The 25,345-nt window shown below is 42.7% G+C and overlaps 1 protein-coding gene across 1 annotated transcript in view; it reads left to right on the top strand.

Annotated features, from left to right (window-relative positions):
* LOC147663082 (glutamate carboxypeptidase 2-like) overlaps positions 1 to 25,345 on the top strand; it is a 222,372-nt gene that overhangs the window by 21,713 nt on the left and 175,314 nt on the right. Inside the window, exons 4-5 of the mRNA XM_086950692.1 lie at positions 1,579 to 1,765; positions 7,300 to 7,393. Coding sequence (XP_086806818.1) covers positions 1,579 to 1,765; positions 7,300 to 7,393 — 281 coding nt within the window. The remainder of the gene's footprint in view (positions 1 to 1,578; positions 1,766 to 7,299; positions 7,394 to 25,345) is intronic.

Genomic DNA, 25,345 nt, shown 5'->3' on the forward strand with positions numbered 1-25,345 from the left:
ACATAATTAAATTACTTCCCACCCTATTCCCCTATAAACCCACAACCCGCTACAGTAGTAAAAGACAATATTTAATTAAATTACATTAAAAATAAATAATAAAACATAATAAATACAATATAATATACACTAAATTTATTTAAAAATTGATATTAGTAACATCGAAGTTATTTATTTCGATATTATTGACATCGATATTTACAACTTCGATATTACTGATATCATACTAATATCGATATTAAGACTGTCGATATTACTTACCTTCGATATTTTGTCCCATCGATATTTAAACTTCGATATAATTGTATATCGAAATTTAAAACTCGATATTTTGTCTGTGTACCATACTCTTCATATGCCGAATAGTCAAGTACAAATACATCAAAGTACACAAAATGTATACACAATTGCCATGTAACAGAGTTTCACAGTATACTCATTACTGTTAAAAGAAATGGCAGATGTTCAAGTATCGATGTTTCGACCCGATATAGTGTGTAGGTATTTTGAACCTTACTAGCGGGGTCTTCCTCAGGACAAGTGAAAAGTGGTAGGGGGGAGGGCACCATGAATGCTAGGGTGTGGGGCCTTTCACACAACAATCGTGGAGGACGGAGGGCTCCGTAGCTCTCAAGGGGATAATCTTGGGTAAGAGTGAGAAGACACTTATTATGAATTGGTATTGTACATGGTCCCATCAAGGGAACAAATCCATTGTGGTCAGGCTGTGGAGTCCCAAAATAATTAGAAGAGAATCTGGTACCCTTGATTCAAGTGAGGGCAGTGCGCAGAATTAATTAGCGGGGTCTTCCTCCCTCCATCCTCCACTCTAATATATACTCTTCCTGGTACCAGCAGCCCCTAGGACAGACTCCCATCCAGTCCTTGAGCTGCAGAGCAGCTCATGGATTGGCGTGAGCGGGCAGGAAAGATACTCCCTCAGTTCATGGAGTTTGTGGGGTTTCACCAGCCCGGCTGCTAAATGCAGCCAGGCTGGAGAAACTAAAGTGGTCATGTGTGTTTTAGTATTCCTGAGATGGCTGGCCAAACACATATGCGTACTTAGAGAGTGCACAAGCACTACTCCTCCTCTCTTCCATGCCCCACCCCTCCATGCACAAGCTGCCTCAGAGCCGGCAAATGAAAAATAAAACGATGCTTGAGCATAACTTTTTTTTTCGTTTGCTGGCTCTGCGTCTGGCAGTGGGGCAACGCTCCTCCTCCAACGCGGAGGAGTCACCTCTGAACAAACTGGATCAGAAGTAGAAAGGATGTTTACTATTGAAACAGTTGGCTATGCTTTAGAGTTGGAAGTAAAGAAACAGTGATGCGTTCTGAAAGTAGTTGCTGCAATGGAAACTTCAGACACGAAAACTAAATGAAGGATCACACTGTGAATCTTTGTACGAGAAGAAAATATGGAAAGCAAAACTCAATATAGACTTTTAGGGCATATTTGAGTAAATCCTAGTCTTATGGGTAGATATTGTTTAGTGATAGGATAAGGGCAAACTGCAGCATACAACTATGTTCTTTCAGAAAGATTTTCAAACCATGTACTTTGGTCTGCTGTTGCAGGTGAAGAATGCAATTAACGCTGGAGCTATAGGAATCATTCTTTTCTCTGACCCGGCGGATTACTGTGCTCCAGGGGTTGAGCCCTACCCAAATGGCTGGAACCTTCCTGGAGGTGGTGCTCAGCGTGGGAATGTTTTGAACCTGGAAGGAGCAGGTGACCCTCTCACTCCAGGGTATCCAGCAAAAGGTAAGGCTGAAAGTCCCAGCTTCCAGATACTCCTACATCATTGTAAACATCAATCAAGGATTTATAATGGGCCCAAATCACCTGTGAGGGTCTCAATAGACAAGAGTTGTTCTCTGCTTTGTGATGATCTGTTCGTTCAAAGTCCTTTCCTGAATTTCCGAAGCGATGAGGTGGTCCTGAGGTGCAAAGGAAGATCGTTCCAACCTTTGGCTTCCAGGTGTTATGAGCGTCCTCCACGGTAGTCTCGTCGATCCGGGGGCTTCATCTGTATAGAAGAGGGAGGCGGATCGCAGGTGTTTGGTTTGTTGGTGGAAGGTTATGCGTTTGTTGATGTATGCTAGTCCTCTGTTATGCTGGACTTTGTATGCATGAGTCAACATCTTCAACTGGCATCTCTTCTGGATCGGGAGCCAGTGTAGCTTCTTGAGGTAGGGTGAGATGTGGGTCTGTCTTGGGAGGTCAATGATGAGACTTGCCGCTGAGGTTTGTATTGCCTGTTGTCTCTTCAAGAGGTGTGCATTGACTCCTGCGTAGAATGTGTGTCCGTAATCCAGCCTGCTGGTGACGAGGGCCTGGTGTCGACTGAGAGCCACATGAATATCTTGCAGAGGATGCGTCGTGGAAACAGGTGAATGAGACTGCATTTAACGGTTTCTTAGATAGCTTGCTGCCCAAAATGATGCTGAGATTGTGGACGTGGTCTGTCGGGTGGAGGATTGGCCGAGTTTAGAAGTCCACTATGCGTCATTCCATGGCAATATGTTCCCAAATATGAGGACTTTCATCTTGTCAGTGTTGCGCTTGAAACAGTGTCCTTCATCCAGTCATCGACGTTCATCATACATCTGTAGAAGCTGGCACTGGTTGTGGAGGAGTCTTCTGACGGCGAGAGGATGAGTTGGGTGTCATCGGCGTAGGCGATTATGTTGATTCTGCGCAATCTGATGGTGTTGGCCAGAGGGTTCACGTATGTGTTGAAGAGGGTGGGGCTGAGATACGAACCTTGGAGGACACCACTGATTATTTTCTTGGATTCCAAAGTGAATGATGAGTGTTGGACTTGGCCCTTTTTGCTGGGTCATCCCTGAACTTTTTGCCTTCCTCCTGTATTTTCTCTGACCTGTTTTTGTTGGTTTTATGACTCTGGGCACTTTACCACTGCTGATCAGTGCTAAAGTGCATATGCTCGCCCTATGGTAAAAGTGATGTGTGGATTAGTGACTCTATGATTGGCTGATTTGGTTTACTGATCAGACCCTAGTAGAGTGCACAGAGGGTGCCAAGGGCATGCAAATCAAATACTGCTGGTGGGCTTGCAGCACTGGTTGTGCCACCCACCTGAGCAGCTTTTAAAGTGTGTCTCAGGCCTGCCATTGCAGAGCCTGTGTGCAGTCTGGTACTGCCATGTTGAAGTGCACCCACTTGCCAGCCCCTAAACCTTCCCTTTTCTTCATATCAGACACCCCTATGGTCGGCCCAAGGACAGGGTGCATTGTAAGTATAAGGTAGGACATGCCCTGGTGTGTGTGGCATGTCCAGATAGTGAATGACAGCCATTTTCGTTTTTCACTATTGCAAGGCTACCTGTTCCCCATAGGCCAGAATAGGCAGTTTGATTATAACATCTTATAATCCTAACTGACCCAGGGAACATGGTAGAAATTTGAGTTTAGTTTGCCTGAACTCAGAATGATAAAATACATATTTTAGTGACGTTGGTTTTAACAGTCTGTGTTTGAAAATACCACTTTTAGAAAGTAGCTATTTTCTTGCCTGACTATCCAAGCCTGCCTCTGCTAGGTTGTGTATTCCTTGTTTGGAGTTTGAGTGATAGGGGCTGGGGGATTTCAAGAGACAGGGTGAGTCAGCACAAGGCTGAATAGAGAACTATCTGCATGCAGAGTGGTGGGCAGAGTTGCACCTGGGACCTGAATAGGGCTGTGCCTGCCTTCCACAATGCTGGCTCCACCTCATGTGGTGCCTCTGATGGCCATGACCCACACTGTCAAAGGAAAGAAGGAGTCTTGTCTACAAAGTGCTCCAGGACTGACCATAACTGGTTTGGACTAGGCAAAGGCCTCTCTGCCTTCAGAGAACAACAAAAACTAGCAGTATAAATATTGGGACCCAGACCCAAGAATTCTAGATCACGTTTGGGAAACAAGAAGAACCTTTGCTTAGGAGAGAAACCAAAGAAACTGAGGAGGAGACCTAAGCTTGAGGGACTGGCCTGCAGTGGTTGCCTGACCCGCAAAGAAAGGGGAAAGGAACTTTGTGCTATTTTCAATCAACTTGTAAAGAATCTCCAAGGGTTTGAGATAGAGCTTGCCTCCTGCTGAAGTCTCAGGGACAACAGACTTCACCCACCAGCTTTTCCCTGCCGTCCCTCATTAGGAATTGAAGTGCCTGCTGTTGAGCTGGGCCTTCTGAGTCACTGGGGCCTGGAAGCGCGACTCAAGACTAAGAAGCGTGTCACCGCCGCAGCCGTTATCGCATCATTGCTGGAGAAAAGTGACTCCATCGCAGCAGACGCTGTCGCTTTACCAGAGAAGCGTGCCTCCGCTGCCACTGTTGCCCTCACATCACCCAAAGCACCTCGCATCCCAGGAGAAGAGTATCCCAGCAGATGCCTTTGCATCACCGTAGAAGGGTGTCACCGTCGCAGCAGACGCCGTCGCATCACCAGAGAAGCGTGTCGCAGGGCCTGTCGCGGCTCAAGAAGATTAGCTGAATCACTGGACGGCTGTCGGGCATGCATGCATCACCCCTTCGTTGTAGCAACTTCAAGAAGACACCATTTTTGTTGCATTGCACCGGATCTTCATCGCATCACGGCTTTGCTAGTCCGCACCGCCATGGAAGCGCAGTAAGAAACAGATGCATAACCTCCCCACGCCAAGAAGAACCGACGCATCATCGTCCCCTACGCAGCAGTAGGGAACTGACGCTTCACCGTACTTGCGTGTAAGGACCTGACGTATCACCTACCCTCCAACACTTTAGTTGTATAGCGTTACACATTCTATGGTACATTGAACAATAAGTGTGTCCGTTACCATCTTAAGAGAACTAAGCTATTTCTACCATTCTAAGTACAGTATTGTGGATTTTTGTTGTTTGTGGTCTTGTGTTAAATCTATATAAAATATACTTATTTTTATAATACAATCTGTGTGGCGTTCCTTTGTAGTGTTGTCACTATTTTACTGTATTTGTTCACAAATGCTTTACACACTGCCTCTGAGATAAACATGTCTGCTCATGCCAAGCCACCAAGGGGGTGAGCAGGGGTTATTTTAGGAGTGTACCCCCTTACCCTGACTAGACGCAAGGGTCCCTATTTGGTCAAAGGTGCCTACCTCTGCCAATCAGAGACCCCCAAATCTAACAATTGGGGACAGTTTCTCTGAGTTCTTCAGGTGATCTATGAGGTGATACATTTGAGCGGGTCTTCCTGGATTCTACTGTGGTGTAGTTTGTTTATCAAGATGTGATGGAAGACTGTGTCGAAGATGGATGAAAGGTCCAGGAGGATCAGGGGTGTGTTTTTTGCCATGGTCCATGAGGGCCCTGATGTTGTTTGTGCCTGCGATCAGAGCTGTCTCAGTACTTTGGTTGACTCAGAATACGGATTAAGAGAGGTCCAGGAGGCTGTTGTGTTCCAGGTGTTTGGTGAGTTGCTGGTTGATTGTCTGCTCAATAACCTTTGCTGGAAATGGTAGCAGGGAGATGGGCTGGTAGTTCTATGGTTCTGTTGGGTCAGCGAATGGTTTCTTCAGAGGTGCCTCACTTCAGAGTGTTTCCAGTCCTCAGGGAAGCAGCCGAGGAGATTGAAGTGTTCAGGACTTTCTTAAACTCATCGCCTATAGTCTTGCTCCCAAGGTTTAAGACGTGGTGGTGACAGGTGTCTATGGGTGCTTCTGAATGCACAGAGTTCATGATGGAGATTGTGGAAGTTGAGATCCCCTAGGAAGATGTAGTGCTCAGACTTGATGCCGATCGGGGAGATGAGGTCAGGGATGGTGTTGAAGAAACTGGGGCATGGTCTGTAGGCGAGGGTGTCTCTGACAGTGCTTTTTCCATCTGTGTGGAGTTGGAAGTTGAGATGCTACATTATCGTGTCGAGTAGTCTGAGGAGGTCGTGCAGCAGAAGGTGTCCTTGTAGATGAGGGCAATTCCACCTCTGTGTTTGTTGGTACCTTCCTATTGTGTTATCTTGTAGCCTTTGGGGGTGGTTATGGCGCTGTCTGATGGTTCAGCCAGGTCTCTGTGATGAAGATGACATCTGGGGAGAGAGGTGAGATCATGTCCCAGATCTCCGTGGTGTATTAGCCGAGCGATTGTGCGTTGAGTTGAATGCAGTGGAGTTGTGTTGTGGCTTTCTTGGGCGGCATGGTGGATGCAGTCATGTTTGTAGTGTCTCTGGCATTGTTGGTTGCTTCGGTCGTGCAGGTGAAGCGGCAGTGCTGTCAGGAGAATGGTCCTCTAGCGCTGCGTGGAGATGTGCGGCAGCAGTTGCTATTGTCGATGTGCCTGGAGGTCAGCAGCAGTGTAGCTGCGCATGGTGGAAGAATTAGCGTTCTTGGCACTGGGTGTGGTCCAGGCGCTGACAAGTGCAGATGCGCTTGCCTTTAGTGCGTCTTTGGCGCAGCCTTGCTGCGGGCCCCATTCAGTAGGTCCTGGGAAGTGGAAGTGACAATCGGCGGGAAAGCAAGCAGCAATGTGGGCCCACTAGCAGAGCACAGATACAAAAGAAAAGCACACATTACAGCAAAATAACCACGCTTAGACTCAGAATAACAGGGCACAGAAAAGAAAAGCAGATACAAGAAAAGTTCGCAAATGGGGGTAAGTGGCCCGTTTTCATTGTATGCTGCGGTACCACTGATGTAGTAGCTGGATGTGGTGAGTCCCCTGTGTTACTAGTCTCTTGAACATGTAAAAGAATCAGTCGAAACACATACCGGTACATACCTTTTGCTGCAAGGAAAACAATGTTAGCTTTGTACTACAGGTAACCATTACATGGGGCATTTCTCTAGAACAATGCCCTTAAATGTTACCTTCTGTCAGTCATAATGTTCTTGTGCTTGAAATGGGAAAATTGATGACTGCCCATTAGTGCATGTCCATATGAGAAGGAAAAGAAGGGATAACGTTCTGAATGGCTAGAATAATGCTAAATTGAAATCCAGGCCATTCCAATTTCTCACTGCGTTGCTTCTTCCAAAATGTTTGAAGAGCTAATTCTGTAGGTGAAAAGCAAATGACCTTTGTGACGTGACCAATTTATTGTGGCAGGACAAGCTTGACGTTTTAGAATTCCTCATTCATTCATTGTGAAGTGCACTGAGAGTTTGACATGTGTTATATATTTGCTGTAGACTTCTGTACATGTATAAAACTCTAAAATCTGGACCTAGTTTATTTACAATAGATCAATAGTTTGCTTTAGAAAACATATCATACATTTTTCAATGCTTGTAAACATTAGTTTGTTATTTTATAATGCTTTCACACCTCTTCGTTAACAGAGTACACCTTTCGCTATAGAGCTGATGAGGGCGCGGGCCTTCCAAGTATCCCAGTTCATCCCATTGGATATCATGATGCAGAGAAGCTTTTACGGTGAGCACGCTTTCATTATCGGCTTCTCAGATTCTGTGCTGTCAGCAAGAGAAACAGGTTGTCTAGTTTTGAAGATTAGAACATGGCAACATGATAATTATCACAAGAAACATGCAGGGTAATGAAGTGAGATGTCGACTTGCGGTCAGTCTCTTTAATAAACAAGCCTTTGCTTAGCCAATAGGTCTCGCTTTTCGGACCTTATAAGTATGTCGTTGTGCAGCACAATATCCTTGGAGCAACAACATCAACTGTTGCATGGCTAAACACTTATAAGGTCCCAAAGGCGAGACCTAATGGCTAAGCCAATGCTTGTTTATTTACTGTAGCCACTACCGAGTATTAAACGACAGAGTGGGATAAGGTCATAGCATATCATCAAAAGTATAACATAATGCAAAGCTTAAATATATTCAGTTTAACTTATTGCACAGAACCTACCTCACACACCGTAAAATTAACAAAATATTTCCTTATTCATACACTGGCTGTCCTTAACCTTAAGTGGAATTAAAACACATGCTGTAGCATTGGCCCGCCGTAACAGATTATTAGACAGACGTTCTTGATGAGCTGACAGAAGAGATGCGTCTGATCGAATGTTGTATGCTCCGTCTATATATATGAAAAATGAACCACTCCCCTCAAAACCATGATGAGCTGAGCTCGCGCTCACATCCAACAACTCGCCCTCTGCATATTTATCAATGCTTGAAATGCTAGGGGCTCTAAAATGACTCGCTAACAACTTTAAATATTTGTAGATAATCTAATTGGTTCGTCATCGCTGCAGATGCCGTATTCTGTGTCTGTAGTATAGCGCACATAATCAGCAAGCGTAGCCTCGTAGCACATGTGGGCAGTGTGTGAAATACACATACGTGCGCAATGTTAGGAAAACATTCTGTTTATCTGTCAATGTACAGCTCACTAAGATATATTGCCATGGAGCCAGCCGGTCATATGTTTTCTCCCAGGTCCACTGCCTTGATGTTAATTTAAACAATCTGCAGGAAGTGCTTGTGGACGAGAATAAACATCTGAAGTACACATCACTCGATCCCACTGCAGGGACTCGCACAAAGTGTATGTGCAGTGGTCTTTACGCATCAGTTCGCTGGCACAGGAGTTCAGTGCTTGCACTCCCTGTGTGCAGATACATACAGTAGTGCAACTGGGATAGCCCAACTCAAAATCTTTAAGTGTGGCCCGTATTATGCCTCACTGGCACCATAGCTGTCAGTGTGTGCAGTAACCCCCACTGAGCCGATGTTTGTCAATGCATTGCACTGTTAGTCTGACTCTCACTGCAACTGCTGCATGTCGCTGCACACATGGACTGACAGCGCTATGTACACTGGCTTGACTCAGCGCACTAATGTGCCTTACATATTTCTGAGCAATTAGCTCTTCCGCTTTCTGACAGTGCACTAAGCTGTGTGCTCTGTTCTGTATCAGTGCTGGCTTCGCTGGCAGCGGCATGACTCAGTTGCATGCACTTTGAGAAGGCTCGCTTGCAGTGGTATGAACCCCTGGGGCATACATCAGTACAGAAAGCCCTCCTTGGGGTGTTTGATGGAAAAACAAAAGTCCAGTATGAGTTGACACTGAAATGTAAATCGACACTGGAAAGTAATACAGTTTTGCAGTGTAAATCAGTTGTGCAGTGTCAGTAATAACACTGTACTTGGTAAATCTGCAGACAAACTAATGCTCCCATTGGTTTTCTAAACAAAAACAGACGAGCAAAAATTAAAAAAAAACAGACCCACAAAGCATTTCCCTTGCGGGGGCGAGCAGGGGCACCATCTTTTTGCAAGTTAATTACAAACAGATGTCGCCAATGATTGCTCCTGCAAGGGAATCACCAAACTTGCACACGTTGCCATTGAAAGCAATGGAAACCGTGCACGTTTTTGGCCGAAAAAGCGAATCGATTCTAAGAGGTCCGCTCCTATGCAGCGCACACGCCCTGCGTAGGCGAGACCTAAAAAATAAAAAGTAATCTGACAACTACATCAGTTCTAAAGAAATGCTTCTCTTTCTCCGGGAACCGATGCAACAGCTGACATCAGATATCCGCCTTTCGTTAGTAAATAAGCTGTAAGCTATAGTCAAAGAGGACAAAATGAGTGCTCTCCATCTAACTGAGGAAGAAACCAGTGCAATAGAAGTTTCATATTAAATCTACATTTATTCTCCTTGTATCAACCCTGGCAAAGAATGTAGAAAATGTTTTGTGTTTCGACTTTGTGGGATGAGACTTTTCATAAACAATGAGGTTTGGTTTTACTGCTAATTAATGTTGGCATAGCAGTGGGCGGGGCAGGCATATGAAATGACTATAATGCTACACAACAAAACAGTGTCGGCTCAATTCAGGAAGTGACAAAAAAAACAGTGACCACAAGATAAGGTCTTTTTAGTGTAATATTTCCAGGGAACTGAATTCTCAAAATAGTAAGGTTCAATTCACAAATGTATTATTCAGAGACAGGAAGCTGATTACGCTAAATTTCATTTCTGAATTTCCCTACCGGTTATAGCCTAGACAATCTTTTATTTACCTACTAAAGGTGGTTGAGGGGAACAAAACAATTCAAGATTACGCTTCCATGTAGTCATGCGTTAAAAGCCCACCGACTCCGAAATTCAGTTGCTAAATTTATTATAAGGCCAAAAACATTTGAATATATAGGCAACCTAGGATCAAGGTATTGAGGTACAAATAAATCAATACAGAGCCAAGTTTACTAATAAAAGTGATTCGGCCCAAAAGGCACAGAATCATGAATTCCAAAATCACAACACAGTAAAGAATGGCTGCGGAATCCAGTTCTCATTTCATCGAAAAGAAATAAAATCTTTCCCTATACTACTCTAAATGAGGGCCCTTCCGATCAGCCTTCTATCCTATCATGTCCCAAAGGTGTCAGCACGTGTTGACTTCCTCACAAGTACTCACGTCGAATGAGTTAGCTTAAAGCTATGGATCTCGCTCTAAGATGCTCCTTCTTCTCCATAAGCTAGCAGAAGTCTCCGGTCTCTGTCCCTGTGCATTATACAAAAAGAGGGGTTTTGACTAACCCTACATCAGCGAAACTTTCCACAGCCACCTGATCTACGTGGTAACTTTCCATGAGCTTCTTTAATTAAATTTCTCTAGTCATTGACCTTGAGGTTCAGATAGGCCAAGCACAGTAGACGTACTCCCTCCTCCCTTCCAAATGTCTTCAAAGACATTCTGGTTATCTCCTTAAATCGGAAATAACGAGATGGCCTTCCTGCACCTGCAGTAGGATGAGAACATTCTAGTTTCGAAAACAACAAGCATTTAATTATGTATTTATCGAGAGGCCAAGGAGAGTTATGGAAAACAATGAAAGATATGGGTCTACTATTCGGGCAACTTAAACTAAATATGGTTAAATCATTTGAACGTAGCGAGGAACATCATAAGTATGCATCTTCACCACTCTTCCCTTATTCCACCATTCATTTCTGCTAGTTCTCACTGTATTCCTGGTCACAACCTCAATTCTGACAGGAGGTTTACATTTTGACATTCCTTTAGGAACATGATTAGGATCCTTAACACGAACCCAGTCTCCCACACATAGTTTGTTTTCTTGAGTTTTTATTCTGTGGAGAGCGTCATAATGACTTTTCGTTCTACCTTGGAATTCTTCGACTATGGGTCTGACAACGTTGTCCATATTTAACATGTGATCACTTTTGTGCTGACATTCTCTTAACCAGGCAGGACATAATCTAGAGGCAGGTGGCCGTCCTCGTAAAACTTCAAAAGGTGAAATACCTGAAACAACATTTGGGCAACATCTATGTGACCGCAACATTTATTCTACAGATTTACAAATATCAAACTTGTTTTGAATGCCCCACTGAATGCACTCAACGAACGTGCGATTCATTTTTTCCACAAGGCCATTGACACTAAGAGTATTGGGTTCTTCCACAAACTTTACCTCCCACCATTTGCTTTAGTAGTCAACAACTACAATAGCAAATCTTAGCTTCTGTAGAAGGGTACCAAAAGGACCAATAAAATCTATGCCTAACTTGGACCAAACAGCATTTGGTAATTCAACAGGCTGTAGAGGAACTGTTTGGTTTCAAGACCTTCGTCACTAGTTGCACAGACAACACATCCCCGAACACTGGCTACAAGGGCAGAATCCATACCGGGCCACCAATAACTATCTCTGATTTTCCTTTTAGTTATGGTCTGACCCAGATGTCCTTCAAGACCATACATAATAATTATTTCCCTCAAAGAGACAGGTGGAATGAACTAGTCTCCCCGTACCAGCATTCCCTTTTCTGAAATTGACAACTCATCTGCTACTGAAATAAGGTTGTAAATTCTGAGGTAGTATTTTTTCTTTAGGCCAGCCAGACAAAACATGCTTTCTAACATTTTCCAATTGCATATCTTTCAAAGATTCAGAAAACCATTAGTGTTCACTGAAAGAAGTGTCATGACAGATATCAGCACTTGCAATCAAACATTCTTCATCATTTTCTTCACAATTTTCAGGGTAATCAGTAAAACTCAAAGGTGAACGAGATAAGTATTTCGCTCTTATGTTTTTACCACCTGGTATATATTCAATGGTAAAATTGTACTGTAGGAGTTTAGAGCGCAATCTTACTATTCTTGGAGTATGATCTTTGATAGTTGTTCCACTCAGAATACTAACTAAAGGTTTGTGGTCAGTCTTGAGCACACATTTTCTCCTCCAAATAAAACATTTGAATCTTTTTACAGCCCAACAACAACTTAAAAGTTCTTTTTCAATGACTGAAAAGATTTTTTCCTTAGACCTTAAAGACCTTGAAGCAAACCCAATTGTTACTTCAGTTTTCCCTTTCATATGTGCAATGGTGGCACCCAGACCGTCATTACTTGCGTCTACGGTAATGATTCACTCTTGTGAGGAGTCAAACAGTGCAAGAACACCAGCTGAAATGATTTCTTTTTTTAAACCCTCAAATTCCTCTTGACAATTTTTCTCCCATAACATTTTATTGTCTTTCTTCAATAATTCTCTTAATGTGACAGTTTTGCTGAAAAAGTATGAATAAACTTTGAAATTATAAATAAACTTTGAAATATGAAGCCACATTCTCCTTTGTTTTTGGTGTGGGAGCTTTAGTTATAGCGTCAACCAAACCTGGTCTAGGTTCAACCCCTTGTTCAGAGACTACATGGCCTAGATACTCTATTAAATCTTTAGCAAATTCACATTTACTGCGATTTGCTACAACACCAAACTTCTGTAATCTCTCTAAAACAGTGAACATGCGTGTGACATGAATAGATTGATTCTCCCCTGCAAACAAAATATCATCTTGGAAGGTTACCGCCCCTTCGATTCCTTCCAACACATTTTCTAACAAAAGCTGAAAGACGAATGCTGCTGATGAGAGCCCGAAAGGCAACCGTTTATAATTGAAAGGAACCCATAGGAGATACAAAAGCCGTAAGATGTCATGAGGATTCTTCAGCACTATCTGATGATATGCAGATGCTAGGTCAATTTTCGAGAATAACCTAGCACCTGAAAATGTACTGATAATGTTGTCAATCCAGGGTAATGGGTAAGAATCATCCCAAATTACTTTGTTAAGACTTCTTAAGTCCACACAGACTCTCAATTGCCCATCGTCGCCAATGTGTAGTGAAGTATAATGTAGTAAATGGCAGCAGACAGAAATACTTCGGAACATGTATTTATTAGCCACAGCTGCAGCAGTCCCAGAGTAGCTGTTTCACATAGAATCACTTCACTGGAAATCCACACATGACATTCTAGATTACAATGACATAATGTTATGATGTAATGAAACCAAGATCACCACAAATCCTTTGCTTCCATTGTATCCACATACTCGTACAATAAACGAGCATATGCATTCAATGTAAAATCACCCTTTGCAGATCTACATGTAACCTGCGACTAGTATCCTTGATCATCTCTCTATTTTTTATGGATACACCCTCATCTAGATCGGAAACAGGTGATGTAAGTGTTGTCTGTTCCCCATTCTTTTCAGCATCGTAAGATCCAACCAAAGACGTGACAATCACCACAGCAATGACAATAAGCACCACCACAATAAGGGTCCCAATAATGCACTTTTGTTTGCGTCCTGAAGTTCCAGATGCCATATTGTCCACTGTTCGGTTTACAGCACAACTGAAATCAACAATGTCTCTTTTCCTGCTTCCTTTGCTGTGGTCTTGTTGATTGCAATGTCCTATTTCAGTCCAATTATGCTAAGCTATTTACGAGATAATGGCATCCATAACCCTCACTCCGTTTTCTACGGACAAGTCCCTAAATGTAAATCTTCTTTCATTGTGGCTAGGTTATCTTCTTTCTAAAAACACATAGCGCGCTCTTCGGCCACTGTTCATCTGTAATGATATTTGATCCAAGGATGGAAAGAACAAATCGCAGAATCTCTGCACGAAAGTCTCCCAGTTCCTGGGCAGTGAGCTGTCGACCAAACAAAGGGAAAAAAACCTGATTAAGGATCAGGAAATGCAAGCCACTTAACCTTGGTGGATTGGGAACTGTCACGGTCAAAGTTCCAATGTCTTCGACTGCAGGGACAACCAGCTGGATATCAATCGAGAGGGTGTCCCCGTCATAGCTCACCGTACCAGTCCCCAACCTCCCAGAGTTCACTGGTCCCTGCATCTTCAGTCAAGTATGTCCACTCACGAGATGCGTACTTTCGAGATGGTACCCTTTCTCTTATCAATCGTCTCAGACCATCTGGTCTTTCTTCAGTGTCACTTTGATCTGATTCAGAAGTTTCAGGAATTGAAACGAGATTCTTTTCAGATGCAAGCCTTATGTTTAGCCTTTCTTTTCTTGCTGGCCTCTTTTATGCTCTAGCATCTGGTCTCCTTTCTTCCTCTTGGTCTGATCCCTCAGCACCAGTCCGCTCGCCCTGGTCTGGTTCAAAGTTCTCATCTGCAATTTCAGGTATTTCAAGATCTGAACTCCATTCAGGAGCAGCTTGCTTTTGTCTTTCTTGCTCTAGTGATTGTTCTGTCTCTTCCGTGGCTCTTACAATTGGCCCTGTTCTTTCGTTGTCTGTTGTATATTCAGGAACGCTTCTTGGAGCAATGGGACTTTCTTCCTCCACAGGTTCTGGAACTTGGCGAGTCTGGGAAGTGTGGATCCAGTTAGGCAATTCTCCACATTTCACAGCTGTACTCGTGACCAATATCACCTGGTAGGGTCCTCGCCAGCGAGCATCAAGGCAACTCTTTCTCACATGCTCTCGAACAGCACCCAGTCACCGGGGTTAAGATCATGCTGCAGGTCTATCGAGGTGGATGCAGTCGTAGCCTCGACCTGGTGGGACACAGAATTAACCACATCCGCTAGTCCCCTACAATAATCCAACACTGTAGTGTAGTTCCTATTTTCCCAATAGGCCCTGTGCATTGGAATAACATAAACAGTAGTATCGACGTAGAAGTGCGGATCTTCCAGGCCTCTACTGACTATGCTAAACTTAATTGGGTTTGTTTCCAACTAGCTCAGAGGTCACTGGAAACTTTCTTGACTGAATAGGAAGTGATCAGCTTCCCTGGCACAGCCAAGAAGGGATTCAGTTTTCCAACAACTGTGCAACATGACAACTTTGCTCCTCAGATAAGAGTCAATCTCTAGAGTCGTGTGAAACAATAGACAGTTATTTTACTCAGTCAGTTGTTGTGCAGATTACTTTCACAATATGTAGAGAATAGAGAGACGGGCGTTTTCAATAAAAGGTATTATTTATTGAACAGTCTTTCTTCTCATACAAGAGAAATTAATTGCCACAATTGCAAGACTTGTTATTATAAAAAGGGCGTACAGTAAAATGAGGATTGCGAAATAATACTGTAAAAGCATTGATATGGTTTCTTAGCCATACAATGGTTTAAAATGAATAAAACATATATACATTCATATATACATTTGACTAACGTACTCAACTGGTGCTTCTAACAACGCCTACCCCAGTGTACCTGACCTAAGCTTAATACTTGGGAGGGGAGTAAGTAAGTAGCTTTAAGTTAAGTTGGTTTTGCCAAGGTTTGCCTCAAGAATTCTCTCTAAGGGTTTAGTCAACACCATACCTCTGAAAAAGAATGTTGGAGGTCTGGTATCTCCTTCCAGGGACTCGATATCCCAGTCACTCGCAATAGTAGGCTGGAAACGCTGGAGCTGGATTTCTCGGCATGAGAAAAGACAGCGTCTCTCTCAGCGCGTCGATGAAGAAGAGGAGAGGCAGCGTCCGCGGGCAGCTTGCATCGAATGGGCTCTTGCAGGGGGACAGCTGTTCAGCTCCTGTGTTCACCACACCATCGTTCGCTCGTTCGCAGCGATAGCATCAGCAGCGATAACGGCAGCGATGTCTATGAGGCAGCTAGCCAGCATCAGCATCAGCGTTTGCTTAAGGCAACGTTGGTAATATTTATACCTGAAAGGTGCTTGTTTGACGTAAGTTTTTGGACATAAGACGTCAATAAAGATGTCACTAGGAAGTGATCGTCTCTCAGTGCTCATTAGAGTTCTATTACTAATCAAAACATAGCAAGCGGGGCTTTCCCAGGTTGCTGAGTTTTTATCTTGTTGAAGAACTCAGAGTGTTAATCTAGGAATCTTAGATAGTGGCTTCTGCTGTGTCATTTGCACTAATGAGCTGCAAAGGAAGTTGCAGAGGAAGCGATTCTGAAATGTGGCTCTGTTCGTGTGAGGCCAGAGACGAGTTTCTGAATATTGCATTTGATCGGTTATGCCAATATAGGGAATAAATGGATTTATAGCCGTATAGGGGCATAAGGTCACAGTATGGATCAGGGTCCTAGATTAGAACGCGACACCCACTCCACGAATTTATGTCCATCAAATTACTAAAACTAGAGCAATAAGATGCATGTGTAACATTGCCCACCCCAAAATACATATTTGCATTTGAAATAGGCGTATTTGAAATACGTGAAAATATAGGTACTGTAGGTCTTTAAGCATAGGAATCATTCAAAAAATTATAGCATATGTAATCAGTTTGAACGATTTTGCGAAAAAATATACACTTGAAATATCTCTTAATACAGAAAAGAAGGGCGAGATAATTTCATCACATATAAATGCATTTGTTGTAAAATGAGCTAGAGGCTGGTGTTAGGTTATTATGTCTCTAGATTTACCTAAATAGAAGTAGAAGCTTCTGTTCTCTATGAATAGGTCTACTTTAAGCAAAGAATTCGTGCCAGAAAAAGGGGAAAATATTATGAAAAATAGTTCAATCCAAAAAATATTTTCTTGTGAACGGGGGAATAGAGTTCCAACGCTTTTTTGGCAGTTTTTGTTGATCAAAACTGAAGGCCGAATTCAGAGTTCATGGGAACGCTGTGTGTCGGAATGCTTTTCTAAAGTTATTGTTTCCGTTCGGGTGAGAACATCATATCAGACAGACTCTCAAAGAATTGGTCTACAAAATCAGGTGACAGTTCGACCAAATTTGATAGTGCTGTAACTTGGCAGGTGTGAGAATGATTGCTATCATCAAAGTCTGGATCAGCAATGCTCAAAGAAGGTCGCACCTGGGTGATGTTGCTTTTGTCACTCGCTCCACTGTTACCACCTAGTCGTAGTACAGGAGTCTCAACGAATGCCGTAATCAGGATTGGTAGCCGCTGGGGACAACACAATGCGTGAGCCGTTACAGGACTAAGCAAAGTATCGATATCCATTGGTACTGCTGATGGAAGTGCAAGACAGATGTCCAACACGCACTCATCTCCGCATAGCATACATCGTAGCACAGGTAAGATGCAGGTTTGCCATATAGGTCTGAATGAAAGGAACCAGGTCATGTTTAGATCTCTCAGCCTGGCCAATCCAAGGACTCTAGTTATTCTGTCCCGGTAGCGCACTGCTAGGATTGTTTCTTCCATTCCCGCCGGAGTCATGTCTGAGCTGTGGCTTGCCATATCGGAGCAGGAGGGTCAAAAATAAAATGCCTGCTACAAGTCCCAAAAATAGGGGTATGCCGCCAAAGACTGAATGGACAAAATTGGGAATGATTCCCAGAATTGCTTTGAATGGTGTTAGCAGTCCCGTAAAAATCGTCTTAAATATGCCTGGGATGCCTATGGCACTAGACATGTTAAGGAGTTGGCTAAGCATTTCTCCGAAATGCACGGGGCAGTTTGTTGATAAAAGGTCATGTATCTCCGTAGCCGTCCTTGCAACTAGAAGATCATACGTCTCTTTTGATGACGTGATGGGCACTGTTGTCTGCAAAAGCACAGACTTCATTTTGCTTAAAGTATCAATTCGTATAGAAGAGAAATTCAAACGAGGCCAAATGGGAGTCTCTATGTCTCCAGGGCCGCTCGGAAACAATGCATGCATACAGCATTTGACCATGGAAGTTACGCTTACGAGATAGGCTTTCCCTGGCAAAAGGCCACAACAGCTGTGATCCATTATTAGAATGTAACTCCCATTTGCGAGTTGCATAAAGAAAGGCCCTATCTGCGTTGCAGGTGTGACATGCTGGTGGCATGAAAGGCTGTTAGAATTACCTTCACAGGCTCCGTGTAAATTAATACCCTGGCACAAAAGTATACCGCTTAGTGAACATTTACAGTTTTTACCACTAAGAAATACATTTTTGTTGCTGTCACTATAGCATGTGTGTGTGTATGGTAATTTCCATGTTGATTTAACGTATCCTTTACCCAATCGTTCATACTGGCCAGTAGGTATGTATTCAAGGCAATTTTTAAATCAGAAAGTTGTTATCGGAATTGTGATAATCCTGTGTATCCATTCAATGACAGGACTTTCTGGCATTGTCAAAGGTAATCTCTCAAGTTTTTCGATGCTAAGGATTGTATAGTCTGCTCCTTTCTGTGCCAAGCTGATTTGTTTATCAGTAAGGTTAAAGATGGAAAACAATGACGTTGTGTTGATTAAACGCCAAGGCACATAGCCTGAACGAAGATTTTGCCACGTCCAGCCTAACTGTACAATAGAACGCAATTGTGACTGGCCATGCTGTAACATTAGCAAGTCTTTGTCTATTATATCAAAGGCAGATGATACAATACTGTCCAGTGAATATATTCTGGAGGACAGAGTCATTAACCCATTGTCCACTACAGAAAGTGATTTTTCCAAATTAATACGATCAATTTCTCGTATTTTTCCTGCTGTTTCAATTTGTGTGACTTTCCAAGCCTCGTTGTATACCGCATAGATACTGGTCGCTATGAAACGCTTTTGACGCTGTTTGCGTGGTCCCATAATAAAATCGCGCAAATCAGCACCCTCTTTAAGTAAAGACAAGTGTTGCTTAATTTCAGCCAGTGTGGATGATCCTAGCCATTCGAGGTAGAGTTTCCCTACACTGTATGTTGTTACTATCCCTGGATGTTGTCTCTGGGAGTATCTAGGGTCTTGTCTGGTCATTTTTAACCCCTGTGTTTTATTCAGGAATCTATCTTGACAGTTGTTTGTGTCAGTAGGCCAGATTAACCACTTTTTCCAATCAGGATGTGTTCTGTTTAAATGTAAAATTTTAGATACGTCTATCTCAATATCTGTTGTTGTATTTTCAGGTATTGGCTTTGGAATAGACGGTTTGTTAAGGTCTTTAATCTTAGCTAGGCCAAGACAGGATGTTTGGTGAATTGTGTCATTTAAAAACATCATTTGTTCTGGGATCATGCAGGCTCTGAACAGTGCTTCTAGGCCTTGTACCTGCCACTCTTTTGTACCCCAGATGGTTTTTGTTTCAATGTTACTTTTCCAATAATCAAAACCAAATGTCATAATATTTTCATAAAATGCTTCTGAATATATCAATTTAGTATTTGTCAGCATTGTTTTCAACCCTGTTTTATCTAAAAGTTTATAATAAAACGTTTCTGCATCACTGGTGTTAAACCCTGAGAAGTACTGGAATTTCTCATAGAATGTTTTAGAACTGCTTTTAGGTGGTGTAGCACACTGTTCCCATTGATTATACTTAAAAACATTTCTAGGCTGTGCAGATTTATGCAAGTAATGATCACCATAATGTGTGAAGCAGAACATCTGTTCATAACTAGACGAACCTTGTAAATAATCATGTTCTGTGAATCTAGCTGGCATTACTAAATCAGACATCATATTATTAATACTTTCAAAGTCCCAATCATCAGAGAATGTACTATGTTTTACAAAGTCACTTAAGGAAACCTTGAATTGATGAGGATACTTCAGGATTTCAACCGGGCCATAGATTTCATAGTCAGTTTTCTCCCATACTAACCCACCGGGTATTGGAATGGCTGTGACATTTACTGTTGACAGTTCTCTTTTCTTCACGTGGGATGATCTGTGTGGTTTGAGGACTAAGTTGATGTTCTGACTTGCTGTGTCCATTGTACTATATTTTCCCTCAATGAATTTTCCCAAACAAAGTACCATGATGAGCCAAAGCAGGAGGAAAAATACACCTAGTCCAAACCAGAACTCTAACCATGGAGAAATAAGGTAAATTTCCTTCAGTTGATGAAAGAGTTCCGTTGCTTTTTCTTTAAAAGTCTTTTTTTCTGGAATCACTTCGGGGTTGCTTTGATCCTCGGAAAAGTTGTCGAAGTTGATAAAGTAGCCAGAGGAAGTTCTGTCAATTGTTGGGATTGTTCTTTCAATTTGTCTTTCAGCAGCCCACATTCTGATGCCACATCATTGTAGACTAGTGTTTCTTGATGAACTGTTTCAATCTGTGTTTCAAGAGACACGAGTTCCATGGCATTATTGCATAGTCCCTCTCTGTGCACTGCAGGCTGATCGAATGTGATTAGTCTTTCAGTTTGAACCTCTTGGATTGTTGCAAGTTTGGGTATTCTGTTGTTTCTCGGGAGTCCACTGGGCCTACTATTGATTATTGCCACATGCTTGTGGTTTTACTTTTACCAGGTTGATTGATACAACTCTGTTCTCCTTTTTACCAGCAAGGGGCGGTAGTACTACTGATCTTGTTCCATTGATTGCTAAGACAGGTACTGCTTTTCTGTAAGAAGGCCCAAATTCCTTCTTCACCGCTATTTTTTCTCTGACTAGATCCTCAATCTTTGGAATCCAGACAGGCCTTGCTGGGGCTGTTGCTGGTGGTGCCTCGTCAGTGGTAGCTGGCTGTTGCTTTAACTTTATGTTGCTTAAGGATTTTCTTGTTTCATTCAAGTCCTGTAAAACAGCCAAATGATCTTTGATGTCAAAGTCTGTTTTCTTATCTTTTACCACTGATATCAGACTATCTAAGTCCGGAATTCGCATTCTAGTTCCGAACAATAGTTCGTATGGGCTGAAACCTTTTAGAGAATTTCTTGGCAAGTTATTTAGGCTTAATTGGACACTTATTAAATGTTTGACCCACCCAGCACCCGAACCTAATACCTTCGCTGTTATATATTGCTTTATGTCCCGTTTTTTTCTTTCTACCACACTGTTCCCTTTGGGGTGTGATGGACAAGAATACCGCAACCCAACTCCCATGCTGGCCATGGCCTCCTTATAAGCTCGAGAGCTGAAAGCAGGACCCTGGTCAGAATGGAACATGACAATTGCGTATGTGCTGATAAAGACTCGCAGATCTTTTATAACCGTTCTGGCGTCAGCCGAGCGCTGGGGCCACATTTTTTAAGTGGATTTAGCCTTAATGATTAATAGGACGCTGGATGGCAGGTAGACAACATTATGCCTACCATGGCATTAATGCGCTTGACTCATTGCTGCGATCTCTGTCGCAGTCCGGGCAGTTCTTTACATATATGTAGTGGTGTAGGCTCATTCCTGGCCACCAGTACACTGATTGTAATTCTTTCAGAGATTCCCTCATCTGTATGTGCATAGGACCTTCACCCATGTGTGCGTCTGCTAATAATAACTTTCTCCGGTTCATGTTTGGAATTACCCTATCCCCCACTCCAGGGATTCGAGCAAAAGGAACGGAGTTTGCATCGATTACGTATGCATAATTGAGTGGATAGTTCACGGGTATTGCTGCACAGTCGCCTTTTACGGACGTTTTGACTGCCAGCATGGTTTCCCCGTCTATGTATTTTTCTGAATGCTTTTTTGTGGCTACGGAAGCCGGTTTAGTTGCTTCCGCTATGGCTGTATTAGGCAATGAATTCCCTGCAACGTGAACGCCATCACGTTGATGACTCTGAGTGTGTATCACGTGAGTCTTTTGTAGTTCTTTCTGTAAAAGAGCTACCTGTTTCCAGAGCAATGTATGCTTTATTGTGGCACCTGTGTCATCTTTGTAATCATTTTCAATCCAGCTCTGCAGTTTATTATTGTAAGAGTTGCCGCAAAAATGAGAATCGCACACGATTAGTGTCGGGAATTCACGTTCTGCATTTTCAAGCGCCATCTTTAAACATCTGATTTCAGCTCTCTGAGCCGAACAGCACTTCACTGATTCAGTTTTTGTTATTTTCGGTCTGAATTTGCCGCTCAGCCAACGACCTTTAACAATCGCGTAGGCTGCATCGTAGGATTTGCTCTCTACGTTGAAATGCTGTACAAATCTATCTGTATAGATTATACAGACGTACTGTGGGAGAGGCAGAAGTTCGATTGGCAGAGGATATTCTTCTTCATATGTCAAATCATTCAGTTTTTCGAATTGCGGGGCGAAATAGTATTTTACATTTTCCGCTCCAAGAGAATCTATACACTGTATCCATTTCGGATCCAGTGACACTGTAGGCAGGTTTACTGGGCTGAATAGCGCCTCGAAGGCGGATTCCGCTGTGAGGATATTAATCCTTTTGCCGTGTGCTAGTTCTCGCTCATTCACTAATGCAGTTTGCACTGCTTTCACAGTATTTTCTGTGTGACTGAATGTTTTTTCCGCTTGTGTGTACAAGTGAGATTTAATTGAAATTGGTACCTTTTCTCCCTCATTAGAGGTCAGGTACGTGAATCCGCATCTTCCTGGGATGACTCAGATTACAAGATTGCGTGTGTTGTCACGTGTATCTAATTTTGTTTTTGCTAACATGTCTGTTTGCAGTGATCTCAAAATTTCTGTGTGTTTTTGAGTCCAATTGATTTGTTTAAAATCAGGTTTAATTAGTTCGTAGAGAGGTTAAACCCTCTCTGCGTAATTTAGAATGTAAGTTCTACCAAAATTCAGGAAGCCTAGAATCGATTGTAAATTCTTCAGCGTTTTTGGTGCTTGGAGTACAGCGCACTTCTCTAAGAAGTTGTCCGCTAGGCTTTTCCCTTCACTTGATAATTCGTATCCTAAAAATAATACTGTCAGATGGGCAATTCGAGACTTTTTAAAGTTGAATTTGTAACCTTCTGCAGCGAACCCAAGTATTATGGTGTTCACTCTTTTCAAGTGAGTATCCAAGTCGTCGTCTGTGAGATAGATATCATCTACGTAAGATAATGCCTCATCATCATATAATTGTAGTAACTCTGTTACTCTAGCTGAGAATAGTCCTGGGCTGTTCTTGAACCCCTGTGGGAGCCTACAGAAATTTTTCTGAGACCCCATTACTGAGAAAGCGGTCAAGTATCTGCTTTCTGGTGCAATGTTTTGACAAAAGAAACCATTAGATATGTCTTATGTTGTTTTATATTTTTTCCTAACTATGTTATTCATTAGTGCAGCACTATGCGAATTTTGTACTGCAAATGTTTTGCAACATGCATTAAGGTGTCTGTAGTCCAAAACTAGACGATATGAATTGTCTGGCTTGGAGACAGGAAACAAAGGATTGTTCATTTGAGAGGTGCATGTTTCAATCACCCCCTGGTATTCAAGTTGATCTAAAATCTCCCTGACTTGTTTTTTAGCTTCTTGCTTAATGGGATACTGCCTTTGTGCAGTTGGTTCACTTTTTAATTGGATTTTGTGAGGAGGAGAGTCCTCATCCCATCCTACATGATTTTTATATAATGCCGGCGCCTGGGCTACTGCCCATTTCCTCGCATAAGTATATTTTTTGTGAATCGGAATGTGATTCGAGAAGGCAGGCATAATCATTTCTTCGCCACGAGGGCACTCCCTGACAAACTCTGGGGGCCAATCTTTTTCAGCTAACAGAATGTCATAGCCTTTTGAGAGTTTATCCCAAAATAGACCCCTTATTACCCTCTATACGCAATGTTATTTCGTATATCTTATGGGGCTCGCTAAGTCTGGTGTCGGCAGTTTCAACCTGAATGTATTCATTCGTGTCCACTGTCTCCAGATGACTCATCAGGATCTTGCGAGCTATACTGATTTCTGCTGCACTGTCTAACATTGTCTGTGCCCACTCCCCGTTTTTCAACTGTGTCCTCAGTATTCTCGGCATGTTCGATTACTCTAATACTGGCTACCTTCTTTTTTGGAAATTGTAACTTTTTACTTTGAGCAGGTTCCTTGTCTTTGGACTTGGTGTGCTCTCCTGGGTCTGACCGTCCTCTTCTTTCCGATTTCTGCGAAAAAGATCAAGAGGGACGTGTATCAATACTTTGATATCTATCAGGCTTCTTCAAATTATCCCTATTTCTAAGGTTAGATCTTTTTTCAGAGGGCTCCCTCTGGGGAGACTGGTGTTCTCGAGTGGGAGTTCTTTCCCTCCGTCGAGGAGACCTTCCTCTGGACTGGAAAACTTTTTCCTTGGGAGTGGATTATTTATTTCCATCCCAGCTCTTTTTAGGAGTGTTTGAATTATTTTTAATAAATAATTTTTCAGGATTTTCGAGCAGTTGGGGCTTTACTGGTTTTCCACCCAAGCTGTCTCTACCTAGTTCTTCATAACATTTTTCTATCATTCTGGCAAGCTCAATTGGTTGATCTGTTATATCTGTTTCCTTCAATTTCTGGCGGATCGCCTCAGATGCTGCTTCTCCTTTAATGTTGGCTAGTAATATAGCCGAGACCTGCTTGAAATCTTTCAGTAATTTCATACCAAGAGTTAAAGTAGGTTCTGGACCGTATTCATTTTGAATCTGTTTTAGCACTTCTGGTATTACCGCCATAGACGGAACACCATGTGTTTTTGTGTAAATTGAAGCAAAGACTGTACCCCAAGTGTCACAGTCCTCCATTTGTGGTGCGACCCCCATTGGAAGGCAGATGGTCAGAATCCTGTGTTTCTCAGTAGGGGTAGCATTCGGAAATACTGCCTCTATTTGAGTAATTTTCTGCGCTAACCAGAAAGTAATTTGTTCCCGTTTTACGGGTGTTTTACCAAGACATGATTGTATGTTCTGTGGTGTAATTTTATTTGTGTTCCCCTGATGAGGGGTCAGCTGTGGAACATTAACAGCTGGTTGGACTGTAGCAGTCCGCATTACATATTGGACTAATTGCCTATGTATTTTAATTAATGTTTTTAGCTGTGCTAAAAGTTCTTCTCTAGACATTTTATCAATGTCCGGATGTAGTGTGTAGCTGGCTAGAACCGGCCACGTTGCTTCTGGTCTACCTAGTGGACCGAGCCTGGTTGTATGATCATTGTGTTTTAGGGCGCCTTTAAACCAGAGCAGGTGCTCTTGGAATTTTAATGGGATTTCAATCTCCTCGAAAGGAGCGTACTCTTCCGGTGGATCCCCTATTTTGTAATAGTGGAACTCGTGTGTTGCTGCGTCTGCCGCTGGAAACTTTATCCAAGAATAGAATACCTCTGTCTGCCGATATTCGTGTGCCTCTATCACGAAGACGACTGTGCCACCTTGTGTGGTCAGTCCATTTTCTATAAGTTTTGACGTTATAGATTTTCTTAAATGTGCCGGGATGATTATTGCACCCGGTTCAGTAGTCCCGTCGGGACCCTGCTGAGTCGCATCTACTGCGGCATCAGTTCCGTTGTTTTCTACTGACATTTTATAAATGCAGGTTTTGCAGAGCAGG

The sequence above is a fragment of the Lissotriton vulgaris genome, unplaced genomic scaffold, assembly GCF_964263255.1.
Source record: "Lissotriton vulgaris unplaced genomic scaffold, aLisVul1.2 SCAFFOLD_3341, whole genome shotgun sequence".
Lineage (NCBI taxonomy): Eukaryota > Metazoa > Chordata > Amphibia > Caudata > Salamandridae > Lissotriton > Lissotriton vulgaris.